The following is a 14,721-nucleotide window of genomic DNA, read 5'->3' as shown; positions in this document are numbered from 1 at the left end:
ATGGTGGTATAGAAAGGTAGAGGGAGAGAGATGGAGGAAAAGAATAGAATGAGGTTGGGGACGCGAGGGTCAGGGAAAAGAAGATAGGAGAAAGGCAATAGGATAGAGAGGAGAGACAGGGAAAGAGATAGAAAGAGAGAAGGAGCATTTGAGAGGAAGAGAGAAGGATAAAGAGAAGGAGCAAGATGGAGAGAGGAGCAGAGAGAGAGAGAGCGTGAGAGAAGCAGCGAGAGAAACAGAGATGGAGAAGGAGTGAGAGAGAGGGGAAGCCTCATCCATTTTAATGAGCTTCCTGTGTAAATGTGTTTCCGTGGAGCGTGAGCCGAAGGCGGCCGCGCGGCGCTCCTAATCCCCCCACGCTCCCGTCATTAAGGACAGCCCTGTCACACACACACACACACACACACGCATGCATGCACACACACACCAAGATGCACACAGTATGCAGCCATTTACTATTAAACACACTAATATGCACACATGCACACACACACACACTGTCCCGCTGTGGGAAGGGGCCGCTGTCGCCACTCTGACAGGTCGTCACACATGAGTGAATCCCCAGGAGCCCCTGGCCTCTCTGCAGGCGGGAAGAGAAAAAGAAAGAGAGAGGGTGGGTGGGGAGAGAAGGAAAGAGACAGATAAAGCGAGACAGAGAGAGAGAGAGAGCGAGAGAGAGAGCGAGAGAGAGACTTGGGATGTTACTAGTGTTAGCTAGAGAGAGACGTACATTGAAGAGAGAGACATTGTTTAATGTAATATTGTGTTCTGTGACTGTGAAAGTGTGTGCAAAATGCTGTGTTGTTAAATGTTTGTGAACAAATATATAAACATTTACAGTGTTTTGAACAGAAATGCAATGGTTCATTGGATCAGTCTAAGTTTTAATAAATCCAACGAACCATTGAATTTATGTTAAAAATGTTGTATCAAGACTGCCCAAATGTGCCTAGTTTGTTTTTTAATAACTTTTCATGTTCAAAATTGTGCACTCTCCTCAAACAATAGAATGGTATTATTTCACGGTAATAGCTAATGTAAATTGGACAGTGCAGTTAGATTAACAAGAATTTAAGCTTTCTGCCAATATCAGATATGTCTATGTCCTGGGAAATGTTCTTGTTACTTACAACCTCATGCTAATCGCATTAGCCTACGTTAGCTCAACCGTCCCGTGGAAGGGACACCGATCGTGAAGAAGTTTTAAATCCACCACCCAAAAGACATCCAACTCAATATTAGGAAGGCGTTCTTAATGTTTTGTGCACTCAGTGTATATATTGTTGATAAAATATGAAACGTGTTTATGGTTGGTCAGATGGGAGTTTGTAACGCACTTAATAGAATGCACAGTAAACTACACAGACAGGCAGAGCAAACTGGTTAATATATATATATAAAAGTATGTCGACACCCCTTTAAATTAGCGGATTTGGCTATTTCAGCCACACCCATTGCTGACAGGTGTATAAAATTCAGCACACAGGGATGCAATCTCCATAGACAAACATTGGCAATAGAATGGCCTTACTGAAGAGCTCAGTGACTTTCAACGCGGCATCGTCATAGGATGCCACCTTTCCAACAAGTCAATTTGTCAAATTTCTGCCCTGCTAGAGCTGCCCCGGTCAACTGTAAGTGCTGTTATTGTGAAGTAGAAATGTCTAGAAGCAACAACGGCTCAGCTGCGAAGTGGTAGGCCACACAAGCTCACAGAACGGGACCGCCGAGTGCTGAAATGCGTAGTGCATAAAAATCGTCTCTCCTCTGTTTGGCGGATGCCAGGAGAACGCTACCTGCCCCAATGCATTGTGCCAACTGTAAAGTTTGGTGGAGGAGGAATAATCATCTGGGGCTGTTTTTCATGATTCGGGCTAGTCCCCTTGGTTCCAGTGAAGGGAAATCGTAATGCTACAGCATACAATAACATTCTAGACGATTCTGTGCTTTCAGCATTGTGGCAACAGTTTAGGGAAGGCCCTTTCCTATTTCACCATGAAAATGCCCCTGTGCACAAAGTGAGGTCCTTTCAGAATGGTTTGTTGAGGTCGGTGTGGAAGAACTTGACTGGCCTGAATAGAGCCCTGACCTCAACCCCAATGAACACCTTTGGGATGAATTGGAACACCGACTGCAAGCCAGGCCTAATATCCCAACATCAGTGCCCGACCTGACTAATGCTCTTGTGGCTGTATGTTCCAATATTTAGTGGAAAGCCTTCACAGAAGAGTGGAGGCTGTTATGGCAGCAAATGAGGGACCAACTCAATATTAATGACCATGGTTTGGAATGAGGTGTTGGACGAGCAGGTGTCCACATACTTTTGGTCATGTTGTGTAGCCGCCACCTTCCCCCAAATTGCTTCCTATAAAAGGAGAGAGAACACGTCTGGCGCCCTCTCTCCCCCACCCTTCTCCCTCTGTCTCGCTCCCTCCCTCAGTCTCTCCCTACTCCTTCCACATTGTGATTAGGCCTAATTATGGTGTGGCGGACGCCTGGTGGCCTCAGTCATGCAGCTTTAATTGACCGTTATTCATCTGTGGGCTAGCGCTAATGCTAGGCTAGGCTAGGAGACACAGGGAGGGAGTGAAATGAATGGAGGTTTGGCATACAGGGGCCCTAGTCTACTGTGGCCGTAGCACAGCGGCGCGGCCCAGTCTAATTGCTAGCCCTGAGGGATTAGGCCAGGTGATTACAAACTGGGCGGTGTAATTACATAAGCAGCGGCGGGGCCCTGGCTAGTGGGCCACAGGGTCACACGGCCCCGGCCCTTCCTCAAGATTAATTGGAGCTGCCACCAGAGTGCGAGGCACCGCCGGAGAGAGCGGTTATACGATTTGCATGAACATTTTAGCGACAGGCCGCCGATCAATAAATGGTTCTCACCACCCCCCCACCTCCGTTTCTCTCTCTCCATCTCTCACTCCCTCTCGTTCCTTCTCTCTCCCCCCTCTCTCTCTTCCTCTCTCTCTCTCTTTCCCTCTCTCCCTCCCTGTCTCTCTTTCTCCCTCTCCATCTCACTCCCTCTCTCGTTCCTTCTCTCTCTCTCTCCCCCCCCCTCTCTCTCTCTTTCCCTCTCTCCCTCCCTGTCTCTCTTTCTCCCTCCCCTTCTCTCTCTCTTTCTCTCTGTATTTCTTTCTCTCTCTCTGCTGTATGTGTAAGGACAGAGACATGTAGGCGCTAGTTGATTTTCAACACAAATGTTCCAAACCAATAGCTGTGGTCCCATGCAAATATGGTGTAATTTGTCTGTATTCACCATCACGATGTCCTTATGTGAGCTGCATATCTCCAAAGCAGCAAACTGATGCTATTTAGCCCAATTGCACGATTGAGAGAGAAAGTGTGTGTGTGTGTGTGTGTGTGTGTGTGCAGGAAAAGGCCTAAATGGTTTTGCCAGAAGACACATAGACAATCAACAGATCACCACACACCCCCGTACCCAGTGACACTTCCACATGCTCCCTGAAACACACCAAGCTGAAGAACAGATTCTTATGTCTCTTCTTCTCCAACCCTTCACCAACCGCACATTTTTCCTCTTACATCAAATTCCCCTGTCTCCCCTGCCCCTTTGGGACGATTGACAGAGCAGGGAGAGAAAGAGAGAGGAGCTTTTCTTTGCTCAGAACAAGGACAAAAGGAGAAGCACATAATAGAGAGGCCTTTTCATAAATAGGGTTTGCAGGACACGGCCGCCTTTTCAATCGCTCAATGCGGCCCGGAGAGGGAGAGAGAGGGAGGGGTGGGGGAAAAGGAGGAGGATTAGTGTTAATTAGAAGGTCCTTCAGCCCGTGGCCCCGGTCGAGACGCAGGGGCCGCCCCAGCTGTCGGAGCCTGACACACTCCCATTGTGTAGTCAGCCCTCATTATGTGTGTGTGCATGTGTGTGTAAGGGTGAGTATGCATGTGTGTGTGCGTGGCCAGCGCCAGTCACCAAAACACACCACAAACCGGGTCCTGGAGACCCACTGTAGTACATACAGGTTTTCACTTCAAACCAGTTTTATACTCAGTGCTTTCAATATACTGTAGAGTACTGTTACGAAACCAACTAGCCAGCCCAGCCTATGAATAAGTCTGCTCTCATTATTTCTCAGGGTTCTAGGCCTGACGAACTGTTCCATAATCTGCCTGAATGTGTGCATTTAACGTGAAAGTAATAGCAGAGTATTCCAATGAAAAAATCCCAGCAATTTGTTTGAAGGTTTATAGTTTTTACTGTTAATTTCTGTTGGTTTTAATGTGGTGTGTTTTTGTTTGTGTGTCCGCAGGGAGATGTCCCATCCTCCTCCTCTGCTGTCAACCCAGAATGGCCCTCACATCACATTGGGACCCCACCTGCGGCCCCCCTTCTTGGCCATGCCCTCCTCCCTGTGCCAGTCCCCCGGTAAAACAGATGCTTACACTAGCAGGCTAACTACGGAAATTAATATGGGGCCTACACCTAATGACAAATTACATGCTAATGCTAGCAGGCTAACTACAGAAATTAATATGGGGCCTACACCTAATGATAAATTAGATGCTAATGCTAGTAGGCTAACCACAGCCTGCACTTATTAATGGCGAGTTAGGTGCTAATGCAAACCAGAACCACAATTGGCTTATGGTAGACATTAGTTGTATTCCCACCAAAATTGGGAAATGGGAACATTTTCAATGGAATGACTGTGCATATTGACCGTCTTGATTGAGAATCGTGAATCAATCCTAACATTTATGTTTTAAATAATGTCATTTTCTCGGTAAAAATCAGATTCTTTGTGAGGCATTGATATTACACAGGGGGTCATTGCATTTGAATACTCCATGTAAACTGTATGTCAGAAATCTCTTAATTGGGGTGTGTGCTTATCGATGTGTGTTTTCTGTGTGTGTGTTTTCCTCAGGCTATGGTTTCCTCCAGCCTGCCCAAGCTGAAATGTTTGCCCGGCAACAGGAAATGCTTCGGAAGCAGAACTTGGCCAGGTTTGTCTTTGTCTTCTAATGTTGTGGTGCATGTGTATGTGTGGCTGTCAGTGCTGTGACGGGGTGTGTGTGTGATGTTAATGCTGTAGTAGTGTGTGTCTGTATCGTAACATTCCGTGTATAGTGTGTGTGTGGTACCACCAGCCCCAACCTCTCTTCTCTATGTCCGGTCCCAGGTTGGAGATGTCAGCAGAGCTGCTCAGACACAAGGAGCTGGAGAGTCTCCACAGGCAGCAGCAGCAGCGTGTGTTGGGGGGTTCTGACCCCATGGGCCTACCCCACGGCCTCCCTCCGGACCATCCCGCCCTGCGCAGTCTCCACCACCTGCCCGAGGGACACCCCCTCCACGAGGAGCTCAGCCGACGCCAAAACGCCATGCTGATGCTCCGACACACCAGCACCCCTTTACTCTCCCTCAACCACCAGGGGCCCTCGGGGTCCACAACGCCCAAAGATACCCAGGGACAAGGCTCCGGGGCTGGGGCCGGATTGAGTAAGGGGGGCTCACGGAAAGGCCCCCAGCAACCCAGGGGGGGAGACTACCAAGAGAGGGAGGGCCGAGGGAGGGACGTAGATGCAGATGGGCAGGATGAAGAAATGAAGGACTCGGATAGCGAGACGGAGATGGGCGAGGATAGGCATGAGGGATTGTTTGCCAAGGCAACCGACTGGCATGGGCTTCACAGGGACAGGGGGAAAGAGAGCGGCGGGAAGGGGGGGTGTGACGGTGCCAAAGAGGCGGGCGAGGGCTCGGGCCGGCTTAGTGCCCCCTGTAGCTCGGCGGGTGCAGATTCACCACCCGGTCATCATCTCTTCACCCCGGGGCTGGGCAAGAGCGATGTCAAGTACCACTTTCCACCTGGCGCCATGCCTCCTCTGCCAGGGCTCCACGGCCAGTCGCTACCCTTTGGATTTCCCTACACAAGCCCCTACTTCCACACTGGTGAGTAACACATACACATGCATCATAACACTGTCACCTATCAACTGTATGATACTTAGAAGTCACTCCCAACTGCAACCTGTAAATGCTATTTGGCTAGCCATGCTACCAGCCAATCTCAACAGGCGTTACAACTGCTGCACCCGAGAGCAGTGTTATGCAACGATAACAGCCAAATACAATCTTAGTGATTGTCCAAACAGCATAAGTGGTCTTGTTGTGGTGCTATGAAGGCAGGGATGCGTTCAGTTTGGTTTGTACTGAACAACATGTTTCCCCAGTCATTTTTGTGAGCAGTCCCAAAGTGAAAGTTGCTTGCTAGATAGCAATTTGGATTGCATACCAAATGAAAAGTAGTGCCACTGTCTGTTTGCAGCCTACCAAGGCACCCTATGAAATCAGAAGAAATACCGTAAATGAGCTTGTTCTTGGTCGGGTTTGAGCTGGGGGCCGGTAATAATCAAATAAGCCACAAGCTCATACCCCCCCCCCCCCTCTATCCACCGGTACGCAAAAAATATAATAATAATAATATTTCAGGTTTACATGCCGGTCCACAGAGAAAAAGAGTTTGGGAACCCCTGGTTAAGGGGATTTCACTTTTATGTAGTATTGCAGACTGTCCCATTTGAATTCACTGTAGCTTAAACTTGCAAATACACACAGAATTGCACCTTGACCCTAGAGCAACTCTTTTTAGGTCAATTAGATACCTGGTTTTAGTTGCCTATGTATAATGACTGTCATTAAATAAAGAGAACGTTTGAAAACACAGACAGAAACTGCTTAGGGAACCAGATGCAAAATGGCCAGGTTCACAGTGGGGGCCAAAACACACACACACACACACACACACACACACACACACACTAACACGCAACACGCACGCACGCACACACTAGCACACACACACTCACTCTCACGTACACGCACGCACACAGGCACACACTAACACACACTAACACACACTCTCACGGCCCTGGGCAGGCACATGAAAGTAATGAGCGTGGAGACCTCCCTCTGGAAGGGGCCCTGCCACTGACCCTTATACACACAGGGTTATCACCACAACCATATGGAGGGAGAGGGGGAGGGGCACAACAATAGTATGAAACACAAAACATGGATGAAGTACACTTTTAAACATGAGATAAAGAATCACATTCTTAAATGCAATTAAATATTATGTCTATTCACACAATTGCCAAACAGCCACCAGGACAAAGAGAGAGTCAGCGGGAGAGAGAAAAAGTTTGTGCGTGAAAGAGAATTAGATATTGAGAAAGAAAGGGAGAAGCGCTGTTGGGTATATGTTAGCTATTTGTCAAGGTCTGTTCTGGGTAGTGTTCAATAGGCACCTAACGGAAGAAACCTGATAGAAACAAGGAGAGAACTACCAGAAATTGTTCAATAGGGAACGCTCATTTTCATTGTCCATTGCAAGTTTTACTACGGTGTGCCCTTAGAATAAGACTTGGTGATTTACAACCCCTTTCCCCCTCTTCCTCACCCAGGCGGTATGGGAGGTCTGTTAATGGACAGTGAGGACTCTGCGGCGCCCCCGGTGGAGGACATAAGCAAGTGGAGTGTGGAGGAGGTGTGTGGTTTTGTGGGAGGCCTGGCCGGCTGTGCGGAGTACACACAGGTAAGAACCAGATCAGGATTCTGGTTTATCCACACTTTCAACCAGAGAAAGAGAGAGACAGGGGGAGAGAGCGGTCAGGGCGGGCTGGTGGAAGAGTAGGGTAGAGCATATTTTGTCACCTCAATCAGAAGTTTTACTACTATTTAATTATATAGCTATAACACCACTGTTATCTCTCACAGCACCACGGCCCGCTCAATGTTATACACACTCATACACACACACACGTCACTGTTGGAAATGAGTGGTGTGAGTATTGGTTCAGACTCTGTGAGCGTGTGTGTATGAGTGTGGGTTTGTGTGTATGTGTGTGTGTGTATATGAGTGCTGGTGAGTGTATGAGTGAGCGGGTGATTGCATGTGTGTGTGTCTGTCTGGGCCCTGGCTGAAGTGGCTGTGTCTCTCCTGAAGGTGTTTCGGGAGCAGGCCATTGACGGAGAGACACTCCCGCTGCTCACAGAGGAGCACCTGCTCAACACCATGGGACTGAAGCTGGGCCCTGCGCTCAAGATACGCTCTCAGGTACACACCACTGAATGGCAACACACTGCAGAAGTGTGTGGTGTGTGTGCAGCCTCAAAGTCCAAATGTGCGTGTATGTGTAGACTGTTCTTGTGTGAGTAAACCTCAAGTGTGTGTGTGTGTGTGTGTGTGTGTGTGTGTGCGTGTGGGTGTGTGTGTGTGTGTGTGTGTGTGTGTGTGTGTGTGTGTGTGTGTGTGTGTGTGTGTGTGTGTGTGTGTGTGTGTGTGTGTTAGTGAGTGCTGGAAGCTAGTAGTGTGTCATAGAGTTAACCAAAGCAGATAGATAGTGTAGCCCCTAAAAGTGAGTCCATTTGTCAGAACACAGATTGTCAGGCATACCGTACCATAGCCCTTACCCCTCTCCTCTCTCTCAGGCTGGTGGTACAGTAGAACACTAGGCTGCTTCCCAAATGGTACCGTCTTCCCTACATAGTGCACTACTTTTGGGCTTCTACGTCCTATGGGCTCTGGATATAAGTAGGCCACAATATAAGGAATAGGGTGCCATTTGCGACGCAGCTTGTGACATGGTGAGCTGAGCGGCTCTAACTTCGGCATGTGGCATTCGCTCTCTCCCTCTCAGGTGGCGCGGCGCGTTGGCAGACTCTTCTACATGACCAGCTTCCCGTTGGCGCTCCCGGTGCCGCCATCTGCCCTGCGTCCCCCGGACAGGGACCCCCTTCTGTCCGACACCCTTCTGGCGGTCCCACTGCGACCCCCCTCCGTCGCCAGCAGCAGCTCCTCTCCCTACAGCGGCCCTCCGCCCCCGTGTCACTCCTCCCCCAAGCAGGAGAACGGCTCCGCATCAGGGGTCTATGAGGGGGCCAAGACGCCCTCCTAGGACTCAACTGGCTGCACAGGGAACATGAACTGTAGAGAAGGAGGAGGGGTGTAGAGAGGATTCAGAGAAACCCCCTGTAACAGACATAGAATTGTCCCCATTTCATGTAAAATATCAAAAAACTACAACTAAAGAAAATGAACTGAACAGACTTCAACTTCAAGTTCCACTGTGGCTGTAGCCAAGCAGAATCCAAAGACGTGACCGACAGTGGGCTGGAGGGAGAGACGTCATGAAGCGACAGAGGGAGAGAGAGAAAGAGAGAACGAGAAAGAGAGGGAGGGAGCAGACAGCTGGTCTCAGTCAGATTGCCAAAAAAAAGAGCGAAGCGCCACAACTACGACATTCTTCTGAGTGAGACAGACAGACGCTAACGGAAACTATTCCTTCCTGGGCTGAAGGAAGCCCCCCCCCCTCTCGCTCTCTCTGCTCCACAACACACCCGGCGGCGCCCAGCACTTAAAAGGAAGACGCCTCTTCCCTCTTTTCTCTCACTCACTTTTCTCCCCACTCCCAGTCTCAGGAGCCCAAACAGCTCAGAGGAACTGAGAATTCCGGAGGCTGGAGCGAAAGGACTCAAAACCCCCCTCATTATTGCAACTATGCATTCCACAGTCCAAAACCAAAGATTACCGGATGTGTGGAATCAGGACGATATTTCATGTTTGTTTCTGGTGTTTTATTTTGTTTTGTTTTTTGCTTTGTGGGAAAAAAATGTGTAGTCTTAGGGAGGTGTGGTATATTAAGGAGAACAGTGGGCCAGGTACCATATAACTGTCTTTAAGAGACAAAGGGGGACTCTTTGAAAGGTGACAAAGGCACACAACACAGTGTTGTGCCCATAAGCCAACAGTCTACGCTGAGTTGTTTCTCTGACACGCCCTGATAAAAAAGGGCCAAATGTAACTGATATGGGATGGTGACGAAACGGTGGCTTCGGCTCATAGAGCTAATGTCATTGGAAAATCCTGTTAACTACTGTGGGAGATACAAACACGCTGAATTGTACAGAATGATGCTTATGATGGAAATAAGGTTGCAGATGTGTTTCGGGGGTTCATTAAATGTAGTTGCACGAATAACGTTTTCTTTGTGACTGAGCAAAATGTGACTCGCTAATTTTTGGTGGTACTTTTCTTACGGACGTTTTTGTTGGCCGTTTTATTTTCTCCAAATTGTATATTATTAAAAGAAAGCCCCAATCTTGAATTCTACTTCAGCAGATTAATATGAGGGAATAATATTTATTAGGACTTTTGATGTACAGTGCCTTCCGAAAGTATTCGCACCCCTTGACTTTTTACGTATTTTGTTGTGTTACAGCCTGAATTTAAAAGGGATTCAATTTAGATGTTGTGTCACTGATCTACACACAATACCCCATAATGTCAAAGTGGAACTATGTTTACAAATTAATTAAAAATGAAAAGCTGAAATGTCAAGTCAATAAGTTTTCAACCCTTTTGTTATGGGAAGCCAAAATAAGTTCAGGAGTAAAAATGTGCTGAACAAGTCACATAATAAGTTGCATGGACCGTGTTTAACATGATTTTTAAATGACTACCCCCATGGCCATAACCAGTTTTTTTTTTTTTCAATTTAAATTATATTTGGAGAACAGTAATTACAAACAAAAATGACCCCAGCCATTGTCACATTGGTGGCTATAAGTTCAACACATAGCCTATTATCTATACAACAGTAACGTCATACCCCTGAATGGGGAGAAATATGAGAAATGATTTACACTGACACATAGCAGCAGTGACGAAACAAAAACATTTTACATTTTTAAAACTGTAGAGTTTGCATTTTTTGGGGGTGTATCTTAATGTAGGCCTATAGGGAATATAGGCCATGTGGAGATGTTCATTGAAACATATATATATATTTTGTTTGTTTTAGTTCATTCCTAACATGTTTGATAAGATTAGTATAGGTGTTCTCAGGGTACCCCACATGGGGGCCCGGCCCCAAGTTTGAAAACCACTGTACTAACCTCTGCTTGCTTTCTTTCCCTCTCGGACTCCTCTGCTTCCTCCTGCATGCATTGCAGCCTGCCTTAGCCTCACCACTGAGCGCTACATCACTACCTGTCTCAGTAGCCTACTCTCTGTAAAGCAAAGTTATTACGAGAACTTAGTAGTGTATTTTTTACTCCTGCTGAGGTAGGCTCCGTTTAACATTGGCTTCTTATTTCATCCTTCTAGCTGGCTTATCAATAGTAGCCAGAGCCCTTGAACGTTACTTGAATAAATGTCTCTGCCGGCAGACAACTACCTGACTGACATAATCTATCTATCAAGTATTTACCAGATGTGCACTCATTCTCCAAGAGTCCGTTTTTGTTTGTTTGGGGGATGTCTGTAGAAATAGCAGGAGTCGCGGGACGGTGTTTAAAATGGCCTTTTGTCCAGCATCTCGCAAATACACTGTCAGCAGCATCTCTGACTCTCTCTAGCTGGCTACTTGAGCCGGCTGCGAGCTGGGGTAGTTCGTTTCAGGTCTCAGGCCCCCTAAAAGGCAAATCAGGGAGGTAAATCAGGGGGACACAAGAGAACATAACGAACAAACCACTGTTCATGATTCTGCTCATTTCCAAAGAGGAAGTGTGATTAGAATTGTCAGATCAATAATATAAGCACACTGAGCTTTGATCAATGCAATAATTAGATTTTGACCCGTAACTGATTTTCTTTATTGTGCACAAAATATATATTTTTGTTTTTTTCGAATTAGAAAAAAATGACAGAGGTCTGGACCTCTGTGTCCTCATATGTAGTTACGGCCATGACTACCCCATCTCTGTCACAGGAGGTTGGTGGCACCTTAATTGGGGAGAACGGGCTCATGGTAATGACTGGAGCAAAATTAGTGGAATGGTAACACATACGTCAAACACATTCCATTTGCGCCGTTACGGCCATTATTATGAGCTGTTCTCCCCTCACCAGCCTCCTGTGATCTCTGTACCCTACACATACAATTACTTGTAAGGTCCCTCAGTCGAGCAGTGAATTTCAAGCACATATTAAACCACAGAAACCATGGAGGTTTTCCAATGGTTTGCAAAGAAGGACACCGATTGGTAGATGGGTAAAAAAAGCAGACAAAGCCTAAGCCATTGGGGAAGGGGATACTAAACTAGAATTGGAACTGCTATTGTTTTAAGATGGTCATACCATGGATAATTTAGCTATTTGGTTTTTAATTTTAGGACCTACAATTTAGGTCTACTTTTTTTTTCTTCATTATTTGATCAAATATTGAATTTAGCCATTACCACTATAGCCCATAGAAACGCGTTGAATAACACATTCATAAATGGCAAAAAAGACAGCAAAAGATTTTATAACAAGGAATAAGGTTTGAAGTGTCTGTCCTATATACAGGAGATATAAGAAAGCTCGGGAAATATATAGTGAACAAAAATATAAACGCAACATGTAAAGTTTTGGTCCCATGTTTCATGAGCTGAAATAAAAATCCTGGAAATGTTCCATACGCACAAAAGCTTATTTCTCTCAAATGTTGTGCTCAAATTGGTTTACATCCCTGTCAGTGAGCATTTCACCTTTGCCAAGATAAGGCATCCAACTGTCAGAAACGCTCAACGACTTTTTTCTCTCCTCACTTGAATACTAGCAGTCAGTGATATGAGTAGTCAGAGAATACTCTTTGGAGTGTTTTCTCTGACTGTTGGATGGTGTGTGTTTGTAGGAGAGTGGACTCCTGGGGGCATGGTTCAGGTCAACACCAGCTGTCAGAGTGTGAGGTTGTGCCGCAGGCCAAGGCCTCCCTGCCTGTGGGGATAAACCTGACCCTTCCCCACACACACACACACACACACACACACACACACACACACACACACACACACACAGACACACACACACACACACACACACACACACACACACACACACACACACACACACACACACACACACACACACACACACACACACACACACACACACACACACACACACACTCACACCCACCTTTATCCTTCAAAGAAAACAGTTTCCGCTGAAGCTGTCAAACTGACATGTATTGGTCACTGCTGGGATTTCTGCTGGGATTTCATTGGCTTGGTCTTCAGCTCTACTCAACTGGTTGCCATTGTGTGCAAGTGCTGTATACAACAGGGTTTCCGTTAGCCGATATGCCTAAGAGCCGGCTTTTGTACGATCATTTATAGTGCTGAGTGACTAGTGCTTTTTGAAGTCTTTCGGTTTCAATTTAGATTATTGAAAAATAATCACGGTTTTATATTTCGGTTTTAATTATTTGGGTTGAATACTGTAACACAGAATAAAATAATAAATAAAAGTCTCATGATTGGTAGTGACTGCCCATTACTGCTTATCCCTTATTAACCATCATATATTCACATTACTTTAATAAAATATTTCAGTTGTTGTGTATATTACATTTGTTTTATTTGATATCTTTATTATTTCATTCCAAGTCATCAACTCATCTCTATAGAGCTACGACACAGGCGGTCTGACAAAAATAACTATTTTGAAGTTCTTCAAAGTAAATAAGGCATACTTTTATGACTGCTGAATACCAACTATGAATCCCTTAGATCACGTATTTTAGGGAAGCGATAACTCGCGAAGCAACAGCTGCTCTCAAAATCCCCTCAATATCAGCCATTCGTCTCTTCTGTAGAAGGCGTAAAAAAAAACAGACCAGACAAGTAGATGTGCAGTGGATTATGGTCACAAACTAAGTTTCCATCCAATTGGTGACAGATTTTCATGTGAATATGCTTAAATCACCATAAAAACCATTTGCACATTTTTCCATCAGAGATGTGTTTCCATCAAATTGACTTGTTGAGGATAAAAAGCTGTGTGTGATGACGTAGCGCACATAAAATACCTTTTCCGGTTAAATTCCCAATTACTGAATAAAAGTTAAATGTATTTCCATTGCATTTTCAACTCAACTGCAGGTTTTCTCCCCCCAAAATTGCATTATATAGCGAGTGTGCCCTCTCTGGTAGTGGCATGTGTGCTCTAGCCAACAGCTTGAAGATACAGCCTACATCAGGGATAGGCAACTGGTGGCACGCGGGTCGCCTCCATTTTATAGACCCTCGGAACAATTTCCAAAGACAAAAAAATATATATATACAGTACCAGTCAAAGGTTTGGACACACCAACTCAATTCAAGGGTTTTTCTTTATTTTTACTATTTTCTACATTGTAGAATAATAGGGAAGACATCAAAACTATGAAATAACACATATAGAATCATGTAGTAACCAATAAAGTGTTAAAAAAATCAAAATATATTATATATTTGAGATTCTTCAAAGTAGCCACCCTTTGTTTTGATGACAGCTTTGCATGCCCTTGGCATTTCCTCAACCAGCTTCATGATGTAGTCACCTGGAATGCATTTCAATTAACAGGTGTGCCTTGTTAAAAGTTAATTTGTGCAATTTCTTTCCTTCTTATTAATGCATCTGAGCCAATCAGTTGTGTTGTGACAAGGTAGGGGTGGTATACAGAAGATAGTCCTATTTGGTAAAAGACCAAGTCCATTTTATGGCAAGAACAGTTCAAATAAGCAAAGAAATGACAGTCCATCATTACCATAAGACATGAGGGTCAGTCAATGCGGAAAATTTCAAGAACTTTGTGCAGTTGCAAAAACCATTGAGCGCTATGAAACTGGCTCTCATGAGGACCGCCACAGGAATGGAAGACCCCGAGTTCCCTCTGCTGCAGAGGACAAGTGCATTAGAGTTACCAGCATCAGAAATCGGCAATTAACTG

At 45.7% G+C, this 14,721-nt stretch overlaps 1 protein-coding gene across 6 annotated transcripts in view; it reads left to right on the top strand.

Moving 5' to 3' along the window:
• The window catches only part of samd11 (sterile alpha motif domain containing 11), an 87,239-nt gene extending 73,979 nt beyond the window's left edge, over positions 1 to 13,260 (top strand). For 5 of the 6 annotated variants that reach the window (XM_064923060.1, XM_064923059.1, XM_064923064.1 and 2 more), the window contains exons 8-13: positions 4,275 to 4,390; positions 4,893 to 4,971; positions 5,148 to 5,914; positions 7,429 to 7,559; positions 7,971 to 8,081; positions 8,665 to 13,260. In XM_064923060.1, the coding sequence (XP_064779132.1) occupies positions 4,275 to 4,390; positions 4,893 to 4,971; positions 5,148 to 5,914; positions 7,429 to 7,559; positions 7,971 to 8,081; positions 8,665 to 8,922 (1,462 nt within the window). In that variant the 3' untranslated portion in view covers positions 8,923 to 13,260. The remainder of the gene's footprint in view (positions 1 to 4,274; positions 4,391 to 4,892; positions 4,972 to 5,147; positions 5,915 to 7,428; positions 7,560 to 7,970; positions 8,082 to 8,664) is intronic. The other variant, XM_064923061.1, reaches the window with a different exon arrangement.
• Positions 13,261 to 14,721: the final 1,461 nt, after the last annotated feature.

This window comes from Oncorhynchus masou, chromosome 18 (assembly GCF_036934945.1).
Source record: "Oncorhynchus masou masou isolate Uvic2021 chromosome 18, UVic_Omas_1.1, whole genome shotgun sequence".
NCBI lineage: Eukaryota > Metazoa > Chordata > Actinopteri > Salmoniformes > Salmonidae > Oncorhynchus > Oncorhynchus masou.
This window is presented reverse-complemented; position numbering and strand designations above follow the sequence as displayed.